Source organism: Penicillium argentinense (assembly GCF_028826775.1).
Source record: "Penicillium argentinense strain IBT 30761 chromosome Unknown utg000004l_segment0_segment0, whole genome shotgun sequence".
NCBI lineage: Eukaryota > Fungi > Ascomycota > Eurotiomycetes > Eurotiales > Aspergillaceae > Penicillium > Penicillium argentinense.
Genome location: NW_026622663.1, coordinates 3460994 through 3481227, shown reverse-complemented (window position 1 = coordinate 3481227; position 20234 = coordinate 3460994). Strand labels below are relative to the sequence as shown.

Genomic DNA, 20234 nt, shown 5'->3' with positions numbered 1-20234 from the left:
GGGAATTTTTTTTCCATGTATGTTTAGACAAATTTTTGCAATGAGACACGCACATAGCTGAATGATAGCTGAATGTAAATGCTTAATTGAGTGGTCATAAGCAAGGTAGTCTGATGTACATCGTAGTAGTTGCAAAATTTTCGTAGCACTCTAATGTCCCACAGGAATGGGCTTCTCCATAGTCCTCATCCGTTCCTCGATGATATGCTTGCGCTCTTTGCGCAAGTTATTCGCATACCGAACACCAAAGCCATGCTCGAAGACGTCCTGGATTTCCTCCAGCACGAGACCCGAGACCTCGGGGTAGAAGAAGAAGATCCAGATCCATCCCAGACCGCAGATAGCGGCGAAGAAGCCGAAGGCTCCTGAGCCTGTCATGGACTTCATCATGGACAGGAAGCAGCTGGAGATAATGACGTTGGATCCCCAGTTGGAGCAAGTCAGCCACATGGTGCCCATGGCACGCACTTCCAGCGGGAAGAAATCCGTGCTCATCCACGCTGTATTTCCCACAGACACACCATAGAAGACGACGAAGAAGATCATAAAGACTATGACCACGATCGCGGCGGGCGTCACGCTACTCATGGGCTCGATTTCACCTGTTTCCCGGTCGAAGGGAATCCAGACAAAAGCGACTGCAATGGCCAGCATACCCGCCGCCATTCCCCAGGACGTGGTGAGGAGAAGGCGTCGGCGCCCGATTTTATCGATGATCATCATGTTCACCCATGTCATGATGAAGTTGGGTCCTGCGATGACCAAGCCCACCGCCACGGGATTACCGAATCCGATCGAGCTGAGAAGAGTTCCGCTGTAGTACATCAAGCAGTTGAATCCGGACAATTGCGAAATGACCATCAGACCGCATGCACTGATCAGAGCACGAAGGTTGCTAGGGATGATGTGCAGCTGCTTGATCTTCCACAGTCCGCTGCCACTGTCATTAATCTCACGGGCCTGCTCGCACGCAACCTTGATGTTGAGCAGAACCGCATCGATCTGGAAATCGTCGGCACCCTTGTAGATTCTCTGCAGGACGTTCCATGCTTCCTGTTCCCTGCCGTTGTACGCCAGATGGCGTGGTGATTCGGGACAGAATGGGAGAAGAGCGAACAGGATGATGGCCGGCAACGCTCCAAGCCCTACCATATACCGCCAGCCGCTGGGGACACTGGCGAATGCGGCACCAAGGGCGTAGGCAATGACCTGTCCTCCGGTGATCGACATGTTGTTTAATCCGATGAGCTTGCCACGGGCTCTGGCTGGGGCAATTTCAGCCACGTATAGCGGGCACACCATGGCTGCGGATCCGACACCGAAACCGACGACGACACGGCCGACAGACATTTGGGCGATGGTGTATGCTGCGCCTTGGAGGACGGCTCCAATGACGAAAAGGACGCAGCCGAGGTAGATGGCCATTTTGCGGCCGAGCTGGTACGGATTTCTCGTTAGTTCATCTGCTTGGGGTCGCTCGATGCTCTGAAAGGATTGTGACGCAGGGAGATTGTGATAAATACCCTATCAGCCGTATTTCCTGCAAAGATGGCGCCGAAAAAGGCACCTCCCGAGCAGAGCGAGGTGATCAATTCTTTCTCATTGCTCGTCACTGGTCGACCGTTGAGATCATCACCCAGGTATACCAATGCCGCTGAAATGATACCGGTGTCATAGCCGAAGAGCAGACCGGCCATCGACGCTGTGGCGGCCACCAGCCACACAAACCAACTGATAGGAATGTTGTCGACACTTGTGGCGACATCGGCGATGTTGTCTGCAATGCCGGCCTTTTCAATATCATCGGCATGATCGATGTGTTCTGCATCGTGTTTCTCCGACTTGAAGGTGTCGTCCCCCGTCTGGCCCTGGGTGGCTTTGTCTAAGGCGGACATGCTGGCTAGCTGTGGGATGGGATGATTATGGGATAGGATGATATTGTTGTGATTGGATAGTAAAGCGAGAGTAGTAAAATAATTGAATGAGGATGATATAGGAGCAATTGGAATGCGTAGACCGCGATTCTAGTGTGTGAGCTGAGCTGATCGCTATCAAGCGTCCCAATCACGAGCTATATAGATCCAACCCGCACTAATGCTAACTCTAACGTAACGTCAACACCATGACCTCCTTCCCGGCACACCACGACTCACTACACTCTGATTACGACTAGCCTTGGACACCTCCGCATGACACTAAAATGCAGACAGATCTGGGGAAATTCCCGCAGTTTCCACCGAGAACCATGGCCTCTCACTCGTCGAGCGGTGGGAAGAGTGCTTTGCCCCTCGTTTCTACCTAACGTGCCTCCGATAGTCGCACCTCTGCTGCCCGCCGAATCGCCATCCTAGCGACTGCGAACTGCTGATGCAGTCGATCACTTCCTGACGAGCTCCCCCGAAACTTAGAATGTCGCCGACGCCTCCCCGGTTGGGCGATTTCCCGACTATCATGTCGCACGCCCTGGAAATCGGTTTCCCTTGCTGACGATCTCGGAATCGCCGACGGCTCCATTGGCCACACCCCCGCCCCCACGATCCACCCCCATAGGCCCCCCTGACTCCCCAGCCTGCTGCTTTGGGAGATGCTCAGACAATGACGGCAAGACGGACGCACATCGCCCATCGCCCATCCTCCTCCCACCATGCCCAGTCTCGGCTGCCCGGCTGGGCACGCTCGGCGTGATCCCGACCCCCGTCGTCGCGGCCTGTCGTTGGCGGATGAAGCCGGGCTCTGTCTCAAGTTTCGGGAGGATGAGGTCGTTTGCCTATTTGCTTCAGGGCTTGGGCTTAGAGGGCGGCTTTTGAAGGGCTGCTCTCCTGATTCTCGGAATTGAGAATCCGGGTCGCTCTGTCTGTTGCGGGCGGGCAGGGAGGTAGGCTTTCCCCTGGTCTTCGCATTTGGTATGGAATGATTTTAACTAACCATTTCCCACTCAGATGGATTACATCTTGATTCTACCCAGGAGGGTATTCGGATGTGGAAGTACTTCCAGGTTCGTCTGGCCAGCGGCCGATCGGTTATGACAATATTGATGGATCGGCGAGTACAAGAACGACCTTGAGCTCTCCAAATTTTCACATGGCCAAATCAGCTCACTGTGTCACCATCAAATACATGCTCCTCCTGGCAAGTGACTTGTGGGCGTGTGATGGTGTTTATGGAACAGGAGGTTGTTCATAGCAGCGTCAATCGTGATCATGAGGGGATAGGCTCTATCACGGCAACCTCGGAAGGGGTAGCAAGCATCAGCGTTGGGTGTAGAAAGTTCCTGGGGCGTGAGAAGATTCCGTAAGATCTCCACCACAGTAAACCGATGATCTTGAGGAAGGTTTGCTCGAGTTTTTGAAGCCATGGTCCTGGCATTCCCTCTTCTGCTAGTGGCCAATGCTGACAGCCTCGTCAGAGACAAGCGATACCAGGCGGGGATGCCAAACTTGGTAAACTTCGACTCAACGACAACATTCAGGGCAACAATTGCCATACGAATGACTTTTGGTCTGCAATCAACACTGAAAAAGTAGTGATGAAGCTTTTAGCAATGCTACAGAGTACCGACTGGTAGTAGACTCCGGGGCTCGGCTTGATCGAGTTCGAATCCGCCTGGTGCATTCAAATGTTGGAAAGACTCAATCTTTCGAATGAAGTCACTGAAAATCAAACATCTCAGAAATCGATTGGAATCACGGTCATTTTCCATCTGTACATTCAAGGCCTTGAGTAGGAGGGCGTGGGATGGCCGAGTGTCATACTGGCAGAGGTCCGCTAAACCCGATCTGGAAAGGATATCTGTTATCCCGCGAAATTCAAGATTCACAAATTCACAAGATCGCCCGGAGGCACACTTGCTCATTGGACGCACCAAAGCTGAGACATCAAGGTCAGTTCCTCTCGATGTGTATATAACCATGCCTCCAAAACAGCCTCGGTCTCAATCTGCCGCCAGCCGGGTCTATCTCCTGATTTACAACACCACATGCGCCTTCATCTGGCTGCGCATTCTGTTCACCGCCGCCACCTCCCTCATCTCATCCCCAGATGTTGCAACATTTCCATTGGCATACCGCACACTCGAGCCCTGGACTCGATTTGCTCAAACTCTCGCGATCGCTGAGATCCTCCACGCTGCGACTGGTAACAGTTCCCCCCGTGTCGCGAGTGTCCATCGGCATAACCTCGGTTGAATGGTTACTCATCAGCTTGTCGTATAGGAATCACTCGGGCGCCCGTTTTTACCACCTTCACCCAGTCCTTTGCCCGTTCCGTTCAGGTCTGGGCGATTAACTATGCATTCCCCAAGGTGACTGCGCCCTCGCCGGCTTACCTTGTTATGCTGCTGGCCTGGTCCACGGCTGATGTAGTCCGCTACCTTTATTTCGCAATCATGCTTGCTGGTTCTTCCATTGCAGAAATACTCAAGTGGTCCAGGTGAGGATTCTTTGTCTTGTTGCCTTTCGAGAAATGACAAGTCACGGAACTAACCATGAATCATGACTAGATACTCTCTTTTCATCGTTCTCTACCCAGTCGGAATCAGCAGTGAATGGTGGTTGATGTATAAGGCGACGACAGTCACATCTAATATGACCGTGATGGGCATTTTCTACTTTTTCCTCGCGCTTTACGTACCTGGTGAGTGCAAATCTTCCGTTGGATTTCTTTGGCAATAAGGGAGGAAATGGGATCTAATCGGCAACAGGCTCGGTCATGATGTACTCGTACATGCTGAAGCAAAGACGCAAGGTTTTGACTCAAGGTTAAAGTATGTAATGCGGGAAAATGCGAGGTAAATGTGTGGGTATTTTCAAGTCTCAAGCCACATACGACTGTTCAAGTGATCCAGAATAAATTTGCAGTAAACTGCCCTAATGTAACCTCAGCTAACTGTCTACGAGTACATAATAAAAAACCCTCCGCTGTTTGGTCGATGGAGACTTGCCCGATGCTCAATTGACATCATTTCAAATTCAAACAAATCTCGTCGATTCTGGCTAGGCCTTATGCAGGCTAAATGACTTGCATGGCCCGCTTGGTTCCTTTAATCCAGGAGCATCGTACATAGGTCTTCAGTCCTTGTCAATTTTTCGGTCGTCGTCGCTTGAATACAGCCTGTCAAAATAAAACTCTCACTGCTCTCGCTCTAGAAATTTCTTACATTCCCATTTTTCATAGAGTCATGTGTGTGTGAAGAGGGGCATGTACTGTTAAGTGTCTTGAGTGCCTTCCCGATGTTGTGAATTCCGACGATGTCAAGTGCTGATCTATTCTATTTACGGATACTATCGGCGATATTGGAGACTAACCGGGTAAGTAGCCACAGAACAACGGCGGAACGGCTCCGCTCTGATTGGAGCGCGATACACTCGTTAGACTACGCTTGAGAATGGACAAGACCTCATTAATACAGCAAGCAGGATAGCTCGGATCATTCAAGTGACCCGTAGCCCACGTGTGTCCTTGAAATGATGACCCCTCACGTAGGTGCAATATTTTATTCTCTTCAGCACATCAGGCCTCGAGCTGGAACCCAAGCTCATCATGGCTACGGCGGCTGTACAGCCTGTTGCACCTCCAGCGTTGAAGGGATCCAATGACAAGTGTTTGCCAGACGATCTTGGTCAGAATGGAGGAAGAATCTCCACCGATCGGGTTGGCTTCCTCAAGCCAACGCCTTTCCCGATCGAAGAGATGAGACAGCGACTGAGGAAGGATGGATACCTATTCGTGAAAGGGCTCATCCCCAGAGAAGATGTCTTGGATATGCGAGAGATGTGAACTTCCTCTTTGAACTCCATCGCCGTTTTACCTCGGTCTAATCAAACTTCCATCTAGTTACTTCCGGCAGTATGAGTCCACATCGCTTCTAGAGCCCGGAACATCACCTCGGGACGGAATATTCAACTCCTCGTCCCACCCCGGTGCGCAGGGAATTGGCGGCTCAGGCTTGCCAGTGGATCCAGTCGAAGAGAAGGCTCTTATCGACGCCCATAGCGAGCCGCACTATCGGGCTTTCGTCGAACACCCTGCTTTGACTGAATTCATCAGAAAATTCATGGACTGGAAGGAACACAGGCTCTTGGATCGGACTATGTTGTGACACAACGTACCGTTCGGACTAAGTACGGGTATTCACTACGACAAATTGTTTTTGAGAGGAGGTGAAGGGTTCTTCCTGACAGCATGGGTACCGATTGGTGAGCATCAACTCCGTTGGATCCGTGTGGCTATGTAAAGTTTCTCAAGCTAATCAATCCGATGTTCAGGTGATATTGCTGTCAATGGAAGTGGCCTTTGCTACCTCGAGAATTCAGTACCCCTTGGACGCCATGTTGAGAATGATTACACCAAGCGTGCGGAATCCTTTACCGAGCAAGAACGCATTTCCGCGTTCAACGTGAACATGCTCTCCGGAAGCATGATCGCATCCTTTCCTCAAGACTTCCAGGCAATACATTCTGTCCACGGAGAACATAAGTGGCTTGTCACGGACTATGAGGCTGGTGACGTGGTCTTCCATGACCCATATAGCATTCATGCGAGTGGGCGCAATGAGGACAAGTCTGGTCGCATCCGATTGAGCTCAGATCTGAGATTCTACGACAAGAGCGATCCCGGCATTGACACGCGATGGTATAAGATCTGGGCACCAGGTGATGGTCTCTGAGCTGATCGTCATAGGCGATTCCTGGATGTAAAGGCCTGGGTACTTGTTATTATCGATGTTAATTTGTCCTAATTATATAAATACTGTAATAAATCTCTTTGAGCTCATGTTGTGGTTTGGGAAAGTTTGATCGGATGAATATATTTTTTCTTAGGACCAATGCTCCACCAAGGGCAAACGCGCTATTCAACCACGTTGCTACCGAAATTTAAGATGTGAAAAAGGTAAAATTTTGTTTGAAAATTCAAAGAAAATCATATCGCCCTAAAAATTCGAGGCCAATCAATTGTCATTGATGGAATTCTTGTGCCCAACTTCAACTCTGGTAAAAAGCGGGGTCAGCTGACCGGCAGCATTCCTGTCCCACCAAACCAGTCTTCGCATTCAATCCTTCCGACGCGACGAACGTTGGCGACCTATTTCAGTTTAGTCTTCAAGACGCAAAAGACCAAGTCGTGGTACGTATATCTTCGAACCGGCTAGTAAATGGCTAGTAAATGCCACTTTGTCGTCTGGATATGCTAATTTCAAAGCCAGTGACAACTGCCGCAGTGGGTTGCAGCTCGCCACAGTTCCAAGGACTTAAAGACTAATTGCCGGCTGACCACTTCATTCTAGAACATCATTTGAAATGTAAGTGCATTTTTGGGTTAACTACCTCCTTGCAAAATGTCGGTATTAACAAGATCAAAGGCGATAACGCAAATCGAAGATGCTCAAGATGCCAGAAAACTGGCCGGGATTGTACACGCCAAGGGATGAAATTCGAATTTCATCATGGCCCATCGACACCAACGAACACGAAAACTAATGGTAGGTGACGCGCCTATGCACCTTTTCTCGAAATTGGCTGATAGGACCGAAAGTTCTATCGATGAGACATCCAAGTATACTGGGAAACAGACCGAAAGCAGAACTCCCCGACCTATTCCCCCGTGGCTCAAAGTCACAGCTTCCCAAGTGCTGTATCGACTGAATCGCCCGGAGAGTGTCTTTTTCGACAACCGAGTACCCGAAAAAGCTTCAAACCTATCGTAAGTAGCAAAGGACCTGCGCCCTTGCCTTTTTAGTTTGAAATTATTTTCTATGCACCCAACAAAATACCTACAAGGAAGAACGTCTTTCATCAAAATTGATAAAAGCATAATAGTATCTGCCACTTCCCCAAAGAGAAAAGTCAAACTTGACATGTCAAGTCAACCTGGGAGAGGCATTTTTGCTTCGATACTTCGTGGAAGAACTTGCTAAATGGGTAGGAACATCAAAGAATTATACAAAGCCACTTTACTGACAACTATTACCCAAAGTTTGATATTTGCGACCCTGAACGGCATTTTGGTGTGGTCGTCCCTCAACGAGCCCGCTTTTGCCCACCTCTTTTCAACGCGGTTCTTTCGGCCTCGGCGAGACATTTCACAACACTACCAGATTATCGACAGAAAGAGAAAACCGTTCAACTTGGATTACAGGAAGACCTGATTATTAGCGAAGCGGCCGTCCTCGACTACCACAATCAATGTATTGCACATCTTCGACTTCTTGCCAATGAACCTGACGCTATTATGGACGAGAATCTACTCGCAGCAGCGGTGGTTTTGCGATTCTATGAAGAGCTGGATGGTAAGCATCCAGAGTCTGCACTACTGCAATCGTATGTTCTATATTCGCATCACAGATTGATCGAATATAGCCCCATTCATCGATCTCCCAACCGATCCCGCTACCCGCGGCCTCCAAGTTTTTATCGAAGCGCAAGCAGATTTGGCATTGGCATCTACAGGTATCCGAAATGCAGCGTTTTGGGTTGGATTTAGTCAAGAGTTTCATATGGCATTTTCCCAACAACGATCATTTCGCCTTTCACTCGACATGTGCGACACTTATCTTTCATTAGATCCTGCACCGGATCATATCTTGGTGAACAGGCTTCTGATTATTGCTGCACATGTAAAGCAGTATTGCTATGATGATCATGACCAGCCAACTTACTCTCGTTATGAAGAACTTGCCGCTCTTTATCAGCGCTGGTTAAAAGTAAGGCCTCTCTCTTTCTTTCCTGTCTACTCTGACGCCCCGGATCGGGAAAAGGATGAGCTATTCCCGCGAATATGGTTCTTGAACGACTTTCATATTTTAGCCGAGAAGAGTGTTGGATTGGTAAATATTTTCTTGACAGCCTATGACCCCACTATTGCGCGAGTTGGTCCAGGCAAACGGAGTGCGATGGAATCGATCGATACCAAACTCAAGACCACCGTCTTAATATCTGCGGCATTGCTATATCTAATCGACAAGAATCAACCGCAATTTTAACGGCATCAATAGCCATTGCTATCTGCGGAGACCGTTTTGCGGACCACGCTGAGCAGCAGGCCTTAATGGATATTGTGGTCAACACGATACGGGACAATAATTACTGGCCGTCAACGGCCTTGGGGGCTAAATTGCGAAATGATTGGGGATGGGATTCCTGAATATTTTGTCGTGAAGCGTGTGATCGTGAAAATTTTCACCTCATGAGCAACAAGTCGGACAATGATTATTCAGGGCACAACCTTGGAATGGAGTACCCCCAGGTATGGGATGCCTCTTATTGTGCGTGGGGATAATCCACTCACGTGATGTGTCACACGTTGATCCGGCGTCGGCACACGCACTGCGGGGCCTGACTCATCGGCCGATCTTTGCGAGGGGCAGAAATTCCCCATTGTCTGGAGACAGCCACCACCCGAGCAAAGTAAGGAATTAATACCGCCCGTGAGGCATCCCGCTGAAGCTAATTGAATCACTATAGTCTTTCCCAACCGATACAATGGCGGACGAAGCAGGCCAAGCACCCGCGCTCGACAACCTGAGTCTCGCCGATAAGGCGCCTGCCTCGAAGGCCGTCGGCCAGGTCGTTACCCCGTTCGATGTCTCTGGCGGCGTTGACGAGAGTGGCAAATTGTTGCCTGTCGACTATGACAAGCTGGTGCGCGAGTTTGGAGCCACCCCGCTCACCCCGGATCTGCTCGAGCGGTTCGAAAAGGTCACCGGCCACCGTCCGCATCGCTTCATGCGCCGCGGCATTGTGTTCAGCCACCGCGAGTTGACCAAGATTCTGGACCGTCATGAGAAGGGTCAGCCTTTCTACCTCTATACCGGCCGTGGCCCGAGTAGCGACAGCATGCACGTGGGACACACTGTTCCATTTGAGTTCACCAAGTATGTATAGGTTTCAAAATGTTTCAATTCACAGCGCTAAAATATAGTTCTTCAACAGGTGGCTTCAGGATGTTTTCGACGTTCCCCTCGTTATCATGATGACCGACGACGAGAAATACATGCACTCCCAGAAGATTGAAGTGGATGACGCCAAGCGGTACACCAAGGCGAATGCTCGGGATATTATAGCTGTTGGTTTCGACATGAAGAAGACCTTCATCTTCAGTGACTTTGAGTTCGTTGGCGGTGCCTTCTACGAGAACATTTGTCGAATGGCCAAGCGCATCACTATCAACCAAGTGCGGGGTACATTCGGATTCAATGACAGCAACAATATTGGCGAGTTCCACTTCTGTGCGACCCAATCTGCCACTGCCTTCGCAACCAGCTTCCCTCAAATCTTCGGCACTGACCGGAAGAAGGTTTCTTCTATTCCCTGCCTAATTCCGTGCGCCATTGACCAGGATCCCTACTTCCGTCAATGCCGTGAGCACGCCGAGAAGATGAAGTACAAGAAGCCCTCTCTTATCCACGCTATCTTCCTGCCCGCCCTCCAGGGCCCCGGCTCCAAGATGTCTGCCAGTGTTGACTCCTCTGCTATCTTCATGAACGACACCCCCAACAAGATTAAGAACAAGATCAACAAGTTCGCCTTCTCGGGTGGTCGGGAAACCGCTGAAGAGCACCGTGAGCTAGGTGGTAACTCCAAGGTCGACGTACCCTTCCAGTACCTGACATTCTTCCTTGAGGATGATGAGGAGCTCGAGCGCATCCGTGTCGCCTACGAGAATGGCGAGATGCTGACCGGCGAGATGAAGCAGCGCTGCATTGCTGAGCTGCAGGAGTATGTCAAGGGTTTCCAGGAACGTCGCGCTAAGGTCACTGACGAGGTTGTGGCCGAGTTCATGCGCCCCCGCGCCTTGGAATGGAAGGGAAACCCCAACCCTGTCGTGGCTGAGAAGAAATAGAGGTCTCGAAATTAGATGCCTCGACTTGTCTGTCTGATGTTCAAAAAAGATTTAGCATACTTGTTCGCCGCAGATACATCTGTGATTGGAACCATACCCATCATACTATCACGAATTTTCTTTTTCATCCTCGTTCTGTGTCCTTTTACATATCATTAAACCTTGTTATTATTCTATACAAGATATTTTGGTATTAAAGCTTCATCTTACTCAGTTGGTTGTCGATTCAGCACGACCATGCCGCGCATGAACCCGCGAACGCCGTTACTCAACCAGCATTCTTCGCCATCCACGAGCTCAGTTTTTTGAATAATTCGTTCCGTGCAGAACCCGTGGTTCAATGCGTATCTTCTACTCGTGCCGGCATTGCCCCCACTACTTAGCAGTGGCGTACTCCAAGCAGGCCCAGCTGACTCCTGACCCGATGTGGCGGAAGCTCGACACCTGAAGTACGGAGTGGTGATACTTCCCTCCATAATTTCACCATTCGGATTGAATACCAAAACTTCTGCTGTCTCCGTAGGGGAGCTGATCCCTGCACGCAACCGCGCGGCCGTATACTCATCCCGAGCTGTCGTTTTGTGCGTAGTGAACCCGGATGGGGTGATGGGTTCAGTATCGACGTATACACGCCATATAGGCGACGAATTGCTTTGGTTCAAAGACGGGACCAATAGATTGGGCAGGTCAATTGCCGCAGCTGGGTTGACATCGACAGAACCATTGCCCTTGGCATCAACGACTATCCTCAACCGCCATGGCTTGCTCCGATCCGGTATTGACCCATCCAAGAATTTCTCAAAACTTTCCAAGTCCAGTTCAAGCCATTGTAGTGCGAATTTCCATCCAAAGTGACGAGCAGCATTGACCAATCGGTCTCGGTGGTAGGCAAGAAGGTAGTACGGCGAGGCTAGCGGGTCGGGATAGCCGGTGGCATTATGCAAAATGGTCTGCGGGATGCCAGGGTCGTAGCGGAGGGAGGAAATGATCTCAAACGGCTTTCCAGCGCTTTCGTTCGAAGCCGGAGACATTGTCGCACAGGCTCAGTAGCTGTGACGTCGTCAATGTTATGAGTCGCGATCCGCTACTTGCGTCATCGACCAAATGCTCAACCACCAGACCGAAAGAGATTCGCGGTGCAATCGGACGGACTGAAGAGAGTAAAGAGCCGCGCAAGAGTCTCTGAGGCATCTGAATCCCCGTCTAGCGGCGTCAATGGCATCGCTGGAGCAACTCGGGTTTGTAATGTGGAGAAAATGCGCGGAGCGTTACCGTCGTGCAGCGCGTGATTGGCCCGTGCCGGGATGATCGAACCTCGACTTTTCCTCCAAGTCCGTCCAGGTCGACTCTCCCTATCTCCAACTCTTCCCGCCTGTGGCGTCAAGGACCGGTTCGTTCGCGTTTTCTTCTGTCGCCATCTGCGCGTTGCCATCCCAGTCGCTAACCCGCTTTCTGATCGCAGAATCAGGACTTTAATAGCAACGGTTACCCGTGCCCGGTTCCTGCACACAAATCATGTCGAGCCCATCGCCGCTACCCATGCCCACGCCCACCCAGAACGTGGTGCTGGATACCGCGAAGCTTCCCCCTGCTACTTCATCATCGGTCTGGGATCGCGTGTCGAAGTGGGTGTCTGACAACAAGGCTCTGGTTTACACCATTGCCGGTGTTGCCGTTGTCGTCACCAGTGCTGGTGTCGTCTACTATCTCTCCGACTCCAGCAAGCCCTCTTCCTCCTCGTCTCCCCCAAGAAAAGCAAAAACCAGCGCCGGAAAGAAAAGAAGGCTGGGGAGGACAAGAAGACCAAGTCCGCTTCTGTTCAGGATGGTTAGTTGTCCTCGCATCGCATGACGCTCGAAACCGACGCGACTAACGTCCCACAAAAGAGTCTACCGCGAAGAAGGCTGAGGAGCCCGCCGAGGAGCTGCCCCAGGTTGATGAAGCTACCGTGGGTCAGCTGTCTGAGGAGGTAGGTTTCTGAATACAATTGCCCTTACCGTCACTATTGTGACCCGTCATGACTAACACGCAATTCATGTTAGACCCGGAAAGACTACGCCGCGAAGCTGAAGGCCGCTGGCAACAAGGCCTATGGTGCCAAGGACTACCACAAGGCCATTGATCTTTATGGCCGAGCCATCATCTGCAAGCCCGACCCCGTCTTCTACTCGAACCGCGCGGCCTGCTACAATGTGTTGCTGAACTGGGAGAAGGTGGTCGAGGACACTAGCGCCGCTCTGGCTATGGACAGTGAATACGTCAAGGCTCTGAACCGGAGGGCCATTGCCTATGAGCACCTTGGCAAGTACAGCGAGGCTCTCCTCGACTTTACCGCCAGCTGCATCATCGATGCTTTCTCCAACGATGTCAGCCGCAACTCCCTCGAGCGCCTGCTGAAGAAGGTTGCCGAGCAGAAGAGCAAGGCCATCTTGGATGCCCGCACTAAGAAGCTGCCGAGCGCTACCTTCGTCTCCAACTATCTGCAGAGTTTCCGTCCCCAGTCTCTTCCCGAGGGTCTGGAGGAGTCGGTCGAGCTGAGCGACGACTCCGGCCAAGGCCTGCTCCGTAAGGGTCTGATCTCTATGGGCAAGAAGACCGGTGAGGGTTACGAGGATGCTGCCGCTTCTTTCGAGAAGGCTCTCCAGGCTGGTGAGCTTGGTGACTTCGAGGCCCTCGCCCTCAACATGCGCGCTACCTTCACCTACCTTGGCGGAAATGCCACTGGTGCGCTGGAGGACTTGAACAAGAGTGTTGAGATTCAGCCTTCCCTGGTCCAGAGCTACATCAAACGTGCTAGCTTGCACCTTGAGCTCGGCAACAAGGACGCTGCTGCCGACGACTTCGAACTCGCCATCACTCACAACAAGGACGACCCCGATATCTACTACCACCGCGCTCAGCTCCACTTCATCCTGGGCGAGTTCGCTGAGGCTGCCAAGGACTACCAGAAATCGATCGACCTGGACCGCACCTTTATCTTTTCTCACATCCAGCTTGGTGTGACCCAGTACAAGATGGGCTCCGTTGCCTCCGCCATGGCGACCTTCCGTCGGTCCGTGAAGAACTTCGAGGAGGTTCCCGACGTCTACAACTACTACGGCGAGCTTCTGCTTGACCAGCAGAACTACGCCGAAGCGATCGAGAAGTTTGACAAGGCCGTGGAGATGGAGAAGCAGAGCAAGCCCATGGGCATCAACGTCCTGCCCTTGATCAACAAGGCTCTGGCCCTGTTCCAGTGGAAGCACGACTTCCAGGAGGCCGAGAACCTGTGCCAGAAGGCCCTCATCAGTAAGTTGACTTCTGTTTCATTGCGATGTTCGCAACCCCATACTGATACCCCCTTTCTCTAGTCGACCCCGAGTGTGATATCGCCGTCGGCACCATGGCCCAGCTGCTCCTGCAACAGGGCAAGGTCTCTCAGGCCTTGAAGTACTTCGAGCGTGCTGCTGAGCTTGCCCGTACTGAAGCCGAGATTGTTAATGCCATCTCATACGCTGAGGCCACCCGCACCCAGCTGGAGGTCCAGGAGAAGTACCCGCAACTCGCCGCACGCCTGAACGCGATGGGCGCGATGGGCGCCGGTGGTGGTGCCCCTGCTGGCATGTAAAAAATGACTGCCATTTGATTTTTCCTCTTTGCCATCGCCATGCCTACAATCTTCCCTCTCTTGTCGTTTCTGTCCTCCTTGTCCTCGGTCTCTTAGCCTTTTTTCACCGCTTGTATTTAGTATTCCTCCCTGACATATTCCCTGGCTTGTTCCCTTTATTTTTCATTTCTCTGCGATCTTTGGACTGCAGGCTGGGATCTCCGAGTGGCACGCGACAGAACGTTTGGGCAGGGCTGTGTCCGTGTCCGATGACGCCTGTATTGGGCTATGAACATGTGGAACGTAATTTGTGTACCATAGAGGTGAATGTGACGCCCTGAAAGACTGAAAGTGGCCAGCAAGTGTAGTGGTGTCTGTATTTCATTTACTTATGAGGCACAATTTACTACCATCGTAGCGCTATAGCGCTAGATACTCGTGTAGTTCCGTAGGCTCCCTGGCGCTGTCTCTGACGGCCTCACTTGTCGGGCTGGATGTACCTTGGAGAAAGGTCTCCACAGCCCCGTCACGATAAGAGATGCCCCACCTCGACCTCAACTATACGCAATCCACTTAGCACCGCGACCTTCGGAAAACAAAGAGCGTATTCGCGGTGAGGAACCAGAACTGCCCGTTGAACTGCCAGTGGCTCGAGGGCGGCGTGTCCAAGGGTTTGCGCTATGCGGCAACCACGTCGCCCGAGCGGAAGGAAGCCTTGACCAACTGATTCATCATCTACCCCTCCTCCAACTTGCCCCTCGACTTCCCTCCTTCATCCTTCACCCGTTCGACTTTCTTCACCCAACCTCTTCTTTTCTACTTGCTTCATTCTTCATTTCTCTCCTGGACATCCAGACTCCGAGATTTAGACAGTCGCATATCGCCTCCGCACGTCTGACTCTCAGGCACCTGGTGCTCGGCCGCCGGATCACCCCGGTAAGCTCCCCGGTCCTGTCAGCCTCAGTGGCCTTATCGCCCTGCGGCTACAGCCTGAGAGTCTCGCCCTGCTTCTGACCCTTGCTCGTTTCTCCATCCAACCTTCATTCAACCAACCTTCCGCTGACCAGTTTTCGGGAAACTGAAGCTTCTCTCGATCTTTCTTCTCGCGGGCTGCATGAAACTCGCTCCATCACTGTGGTAGTCCGCAACCATGTCTAACACGCGGGGTATGTCCTGACGATCTTCACACATGTTCTCATTCCCGAGACTATTATTCCGGGTTTGTTGTTATCATGATTCTCTTGCTGGTGCTGATACGGTTCTCTGCCTTTAGTTTTGATCACTTTCGTCCCCGTTGAATTTGAAGGAGAAATCACCCGGTCCTTCACTCTTTCCGAACAGAACCCTTCCGTTATCATCGGCCGATCCTCCAAGCGTGAAGCTCGAAATCGTTCCCCATCACACGAAAATTTCTGGTTCGACTCGCGGGTCATGTCTCGCGACCATGCCGAGCTGATCTTCTGCAACAAGTTCAAAGTGATACCCTCCCTCCTCCCACAAATGGCTGCACTTGATCGTATGTGAAAGCATACTAACACATGCCTCTTTAGACTGTTTACCTTCGTGATATGATTTCAACGCACGGCACCTACATCAATAACCAGCTGTTGACACCCGACGAACGGGAAACATTGCTGGATGGAGACACAGTACGTTTTGGGGTCGACGTGGATCGTGGTGATGGTATATCTCTTTCTTTCTCTCTCCTCGTTGATATTCACGTGATTATCTAACGTGTTTTATAGAAGAGTTTCCCGCTTTGAATGTTCGCTGCCAGATTGACTGGTCTCTTCCAAGGCACGACGACATACCCTGTTCATGTCGCTGGATAAGACTTCATGCTGACACTTGTTCTAGCCTCTCTCAGGTGGCTCCGAAGCCTAGCACCATAGAAAACCCGGCAATTAGCAGCTCCGGCGCAAAGAATCTGACCCGGCCCACCTCTTCCAGCAACACCTTCAGCGTGCCGGAAGATAGCGATGTCGAGGAAGTTTCCGCCACAAAGGTCAATCATGAAACTCGCCGGGAGAATGCAAAGCCTGCTTCCCAGAACAGCCACACACCTGTATCCCCCATCTCCAATCCGCATGGCATAATCGACTTGGATTGTAACCCAGCTGGCCAGCGTGCTCCCCCTTTAGGAACAGTTCCTAAGAATGCACCCGTCGCTACTACGACCATTGACTTGAGCGAGGACGGTGAAGATAATAGTCGAGATGCAGATTCGTGTCTCTCCCCTGGGTATTTGTCTTCAGAAATGGACATCTCGGACGAGGAATCCGACGTTGGTTCTCCTTACTCTCCATCACCTTCCAGCGACGGTGCGGACGTCACGCAACAAAACACGTCTGCGCCGGGTGTTTTGAGCGAAACTTCCGAGTCGGATTCCGAAGCTGAATGTATCGACCCCAGCGTTCTCAACCCCAGCGTTCCCACCCAGAGCATTCCCAACGGTAAATGCAACTCGGAAACTGTTCATCATGAGAAAACTGCCGGTGGCTTCGCGAATGAGCCGATCAAGGAAAAGGCCCCAAACCCGTTTATTTCTCCACCTCCGAAACTTCCCTTCGCGCCGCTCCCTCCATGGATTCAGCCTCCTGGAATGGGATATGGTCCTCCTCCACCTCCACTCCCTACGGAGACCATGTTTACCCCTCCACCACCCTGGGCGTATCGCTCCTATGGTCGGTACAACGATGTCTCTCAGTACGATGATAGTCTTGACTACGATGATGAACCTCGTTATGATGAGGATTCTCAGTACGATGATGGCTATCAGTACGACGATGGTCCTTTCTGTTGGAGACCAACACCGGCGCCCCGAATCCCCCAGCCGGTGTCTGGGCCTCTTCAGCCTGCCACTAGTACTTCTGTGCACGGTTCTTTGCCCAACAAGGACTCCAAGCCGACGTCTGAAGTGGCTCTCGAGAAGGAGCCCGTTCTCAAGAAGTCCGACGAGGAAACACTTCGTACGCCTGACATGCCAACAATGAAGCGGAAGGCTTCCCAGCTTGAGCCCAACGATGTTCAGCAAGATGTCAAGCTGGCCAAGCTCGATAATGTTCCTCAATCGGAGGTAGCGTCTGCTATCTTTTCCGCCCTCTCCGAGGCCGATACCGGGGCCGAACCTCCTCAGAAGCGGGCGAAGACCACTCCCCCCATGCCAAAGAACCTGACAGGGCTTGCTGCTACTGTGGTTGTTAGCGCCATGCTTGGTTCCCTGGGGACCATCGCTCTGCTTGCGGCTCTTCCTGCTGGATACTTCCAGTAAATGCGGGAGTTTTTCGACTGCTATTTCGGAGACAATCATCTTTGACGATATTTCCGCGGTTCCTGTGATGCTTACATGGATTGTCGCGCTTTCAGGTTCGTACCTCTTCGCAATTTTCGTCCTCTTTTTGTTTTTCTCGTCTCTGCCACTGTGCACCAGTTAACATTTTCGTATCTACAGCGGCTATCCAGGGCAGTATGATGTTGCAAGGAACCCGGGCGTTTACGAGTGCTCGGGGGCTTGTTTTGATTTTTTCAGTTTTTTTTCAGTTTTTTTTCAGTTTTTTTTTTTTTCACCCTCGTGCTTTTATGATCTTATGACTTACGTTACTTCCCTCGACCGGCGTGGCAGATATCCAGACATTGCTTATGCTTTTCCCGGCCTTCTTTCGCGAGATTCAAGTCCATAGTTAGTACGTCACTGGCTATTATGGTTATCGAGAATAATGAATGCTGTTCCCCTTCTTCGAGTAGGGAAAGTTTCCCTTTGCAATTGTAAGAAACGGATCAAGCCTCCGACATGTTCCTCGTGTATAGTCTGTGTAGAACCCCGCAAGCCGCCCGACGCGACTGCCAGGCACGGCTCCATTGCCAGCCTTGTTTGAAAGTGTGGTGATGTCACATCGGTGCGATCCAGGGCCTGGCTTGTTCGGTGATGTTGGATTGGGCACTCCTGAGAACAACAATACTATCATGATACTACACCACCACCATCACCACCACCACTGTGGAGTAGCAGGTAGTCGCCGATAGTCGGAGGATACGAAGATGGAATGACTGGGGTGCAATCCTACTGAAACTACGAGTGCATACCCTCAGGGACATACATACACTATCAGCTGCACGCGGTCCAGAGCTCCCTGAGAGATCACCGCGTCTCCCCCTTTGCTCTCTTAGGCAATATCCAGCCTCCCAATCCTGTTGGTTACAATGTCGACCGAGCCCGAAATGCCCGGCAATTCCAGATGGCTGGGGCCAAATCAGATCATCCCCCTTTTCATAAAAAAGGCGGCGCCGGCGGGAATATCAAAGCCCAGCTCGTCAATTGGACTGCAGGCTCCAGTGACTCGATGTCAGCTGACTGGTGCGGTGTCCTTTGAGCTCTGCAACCGCCCTGGGTTGCCCACTGCTCTACTCGAGGTTTGTGTCACTGGATTCTGTCGAACAAAGAGACCATGAACACTGACCATCCCCGCCGGGAAGTTCTTTCCATCCCGGGCAGAGTCTCAGACGCCTTCGTTCGAGGGATGGCTGAGCTGGGGGGTGCATGGGTTCAAGAAACGCATGCTGCCGCCGGTGTGAGCCCATTCTCTGCCCCAGCCCCAGTTCAAATCCCGGGCCTAGCGCGTGATGGAGAATGGCTGGCTGCAGCCCACTCGCGCTCCGTCTCGAACAGTTCGAACAGGTTCTGCCAGTGGGCTCTCGTACTCGAGAAGCTGGGCTTCGTTCCACACAGGATCCAAATGCAATGACAGCTTGCAGCCAGGTTTAGCGCTGACAGGCTGCACGCAACACACAAGGCGGAAAATATCCTCCTCTTACAATGAGTCACCCAGATGTATCGGCTTCGACTCTGAAGATTATTCTCGGAGGAATTACCAGCTCGGGGTTTCAACGGTTGTCCAGGGAACCCCTTGCTTCCATTCTGACGAGGATGCTCATCAATGTTCCCGAAGAACCGCAGAGATTCGTACGTGCCTCGCGGCCCCATCCTGGCTTGATCATGCATCTGGACCCTCAGAACTGCAGTGTTCAACGGATACCTGCTTGAAGGCCGCAGACGAATCTGCCATGTCGCATCACCCCGGCGCTTCCATGGAGTCGTTCCTTCTTTCAGAGATGCATGTACAGATCCTTTCCTCGTGCGATTGGCCACGAGACCAAATATTTTGACGCGTCCCTGAACGTCTCATTCGTGGATCACAGATCTTATTTCATTTGCTTCCTCGTCTGTGCAATTCACGGCGATCCACATTGTCATTTGAGCCAGGGGAATCTTCTGTTGGAACCCTGGAACAAGCCTCACATGCATCCAGATAGGTCACCATCACGTCCCGTTTGTTCCGGTCCTGCCCATCAGCCTATGGCCGGAGTGCCTTGGGCCTTTATTGATTATTTTCCTGGGCAAATGAAGGAGAAACATGCGTCAGGAGGGGTATCTTGCGATCACACCGATCGTTGCGGCAGGTACTTTCACACCTCCCCTTGGGCACAGGAGGTACCGCCGATGTTGGTTGATTTTCTTCGATTGTTCCCTTTGCTTTCGCCCGAATCGCCGATTGAAACCCGATTATGGTCGCTCCCTGCTTGATTTGCTCTATCGTTGATATGCAGATAGCCATATGACTTTCAAGGGGAGCGAATTTGCAAACCCGGCTCTGTCCACTTCAATTCGTCAGATTCCGTCGAGATGCGAAGGATAGGCTCAGCCAAATAAAAAGGATGGTTTGTATGAAGCCTCTTGGACACCACTCCGATAAGCCGACAAATTTCATTCTGGAGAATGTCAGCTCGGCTTGGTCTCAAGGTGATTCGTATACCT

At 51.6% G+C, this 20234-nt stretch overlaps 8 protein-coding genes across 8 annotated transcripts; 6 read left to right on the top strand and 2 right to left on the bottom strand.

Annotated features, from left to right (window-relative positions):
* Positions 1 to 150: 150 nt before the first annotated feature.
* Positions 151 to 1895, bottom strand: N7532_004224 (uncharacterized protein; the record flags this gene model as incomplete). Its single annotated transcript, XM_056616718.1, has 2 exons — positions 151 to 1437; positions 1524 to 1895. The coding sequence occupies 2 exons, from the start codon at positions 1893 to 1895 to the stop codon at positions 151 to 153; spliced, it is 1659 nt and encodes a 552-aa protein (XP_056477075.1).
* Positions 1896 to 3908: 2013 nt separating this feature from the next.
* On the top strand, positions 3909 to 4761 carry N7532_004223 (putative membrane protein; the record flags this gene model as incomplete). Its single annotated transcript, XM_056616717.1, has 4 exons — positions 3909 to 4134; positions 4212 to 4428; positions 4499 to 4632; positions 4700 to 4761. The coding sequence occupies 4 exons, from the start codon at positions 3909 to 3911 to the stop codon at positions 4759 to 4761; spliced, it is 639 nt and encodes a 212-aa protein (XP_056477074.1).
* Positions 4762 to 5538: 777 nt separating this feature from the next.
* On the top strand, positions 5539 to 6664 carry N7532_004222 (phytanoyl-CoA dioxygenase family protein; the record flags this gene model as incomplete). Its single annotated transcript, XM_056616716.1, has 4 exons — positions 5539 to 5771; positions 5833 to 6093; positions 6121 to 6194; positions 6264 to 6664. The coding sequence occupies 4 exons, from the start codon at positions 5539 to 5541 to the stop codon at positions 6662 to 6664; spliced, it is 969 nt and encodes a 322-aa protein (XP_056477073.1).
* Positions 6665 to 7474: 810 nt separating this feature from the next.
* On the top strand, positions 7475 to 8977 carry N7532_004221 (uncharacterized protein; the record flags this gene model as incomplete). Its single annotated transcript, XM_056616715.1, has 4 exons — positions 7475 to 7698; positions 7835 to 7916; positions 7972 to 8284; positions 8355 to 8977. 4 exons carry the CDS (start codon positions 7475 to 7477, stop codon positions 8975 to 8977), a joined length of 1242 nt encoding a protein of 413 aa, XP_056477072.1.
* A 499-nt stretch (positions 8978 to 9476) lies between these two features.
* N7532_004220 (tryptophan--tRNA ligase WRS1) lies at positions 9477 to 10836 on the top strand (the record flags this gene model as incomplete). Its single annotated transcript, XM_056616714.1, has 2 exons — positions 9477 to 9868; positions 9927 to 10836. 2 exons carry the CDS (start codon positions 9477 to 9479, stop codon positions 10834 to 10836), a joined length of 1302 nt encoding a protein of 433 aa, XP_056477071.1.
* Positions 10837 to 11042: 206 nt separating this feature from the next.
* Positions 11043 to 11867, bottom strand: N7532_004219 (uncharacterized protein; the record flags this gene model as incomplete). The annotated part of the gene is made up of 1 exon (XM_056616713.1): positions 11043 to 11867. The coding sequence occupies one exon, from the start codon at positions 11865 to 11867 to the stop codon at positions 11043 to 11045; it is 825 nt and encodes a 274-aa protein (XP_056477070.1).
* Positions 11868 to 12351: 484 nt separating this feature from the next.
* tom70 (putative mitochondrial outer membrane translocase receptor (TOM70)) lies at positions 12352 to 14443 on the top strand (the record flags this gene model as incomplete). The annotated part of the gene is made up of 5 exons (XM_056616712.1): positions 12352 to 12516; positions 12558 to 12663; positions 12723 to 12805; positions 12879 to 14124; positions 14187 to 14443. The coding sequence occupies 5 exons, from the start codon at positions 12352 to 12354 to the stop codon at positions 14441 to 14443; spliced, it is 1857 nt and encodes a 618-aa protein (XP_056477069.1).
* A 1129-nt stretch (positions 14444 to 15572) lies between these two features.
* N7532_004217 (FHA domain protein) lies at positions 15573 to 17693 on the top strand (the record flags this gene model as incomplete). Its single annotated transcript, XM_056616711.1, has 5 exons — positions 15573 to 15588; positions 15696 to 15898; positions 15973 to 16105; positions 16168 to 16207; positions 16280 to 17693. The coding sequence occupies 5 exons, from the start codon at positions 15573 to 15575 to the stop codon at positions 17691 to 17693; spliced, it is 1806 nt and encodes a 601-aa protein (XP_056477068.1).
* Positions 17694 to 20234: the final 2541 nt, after the last annotated feature.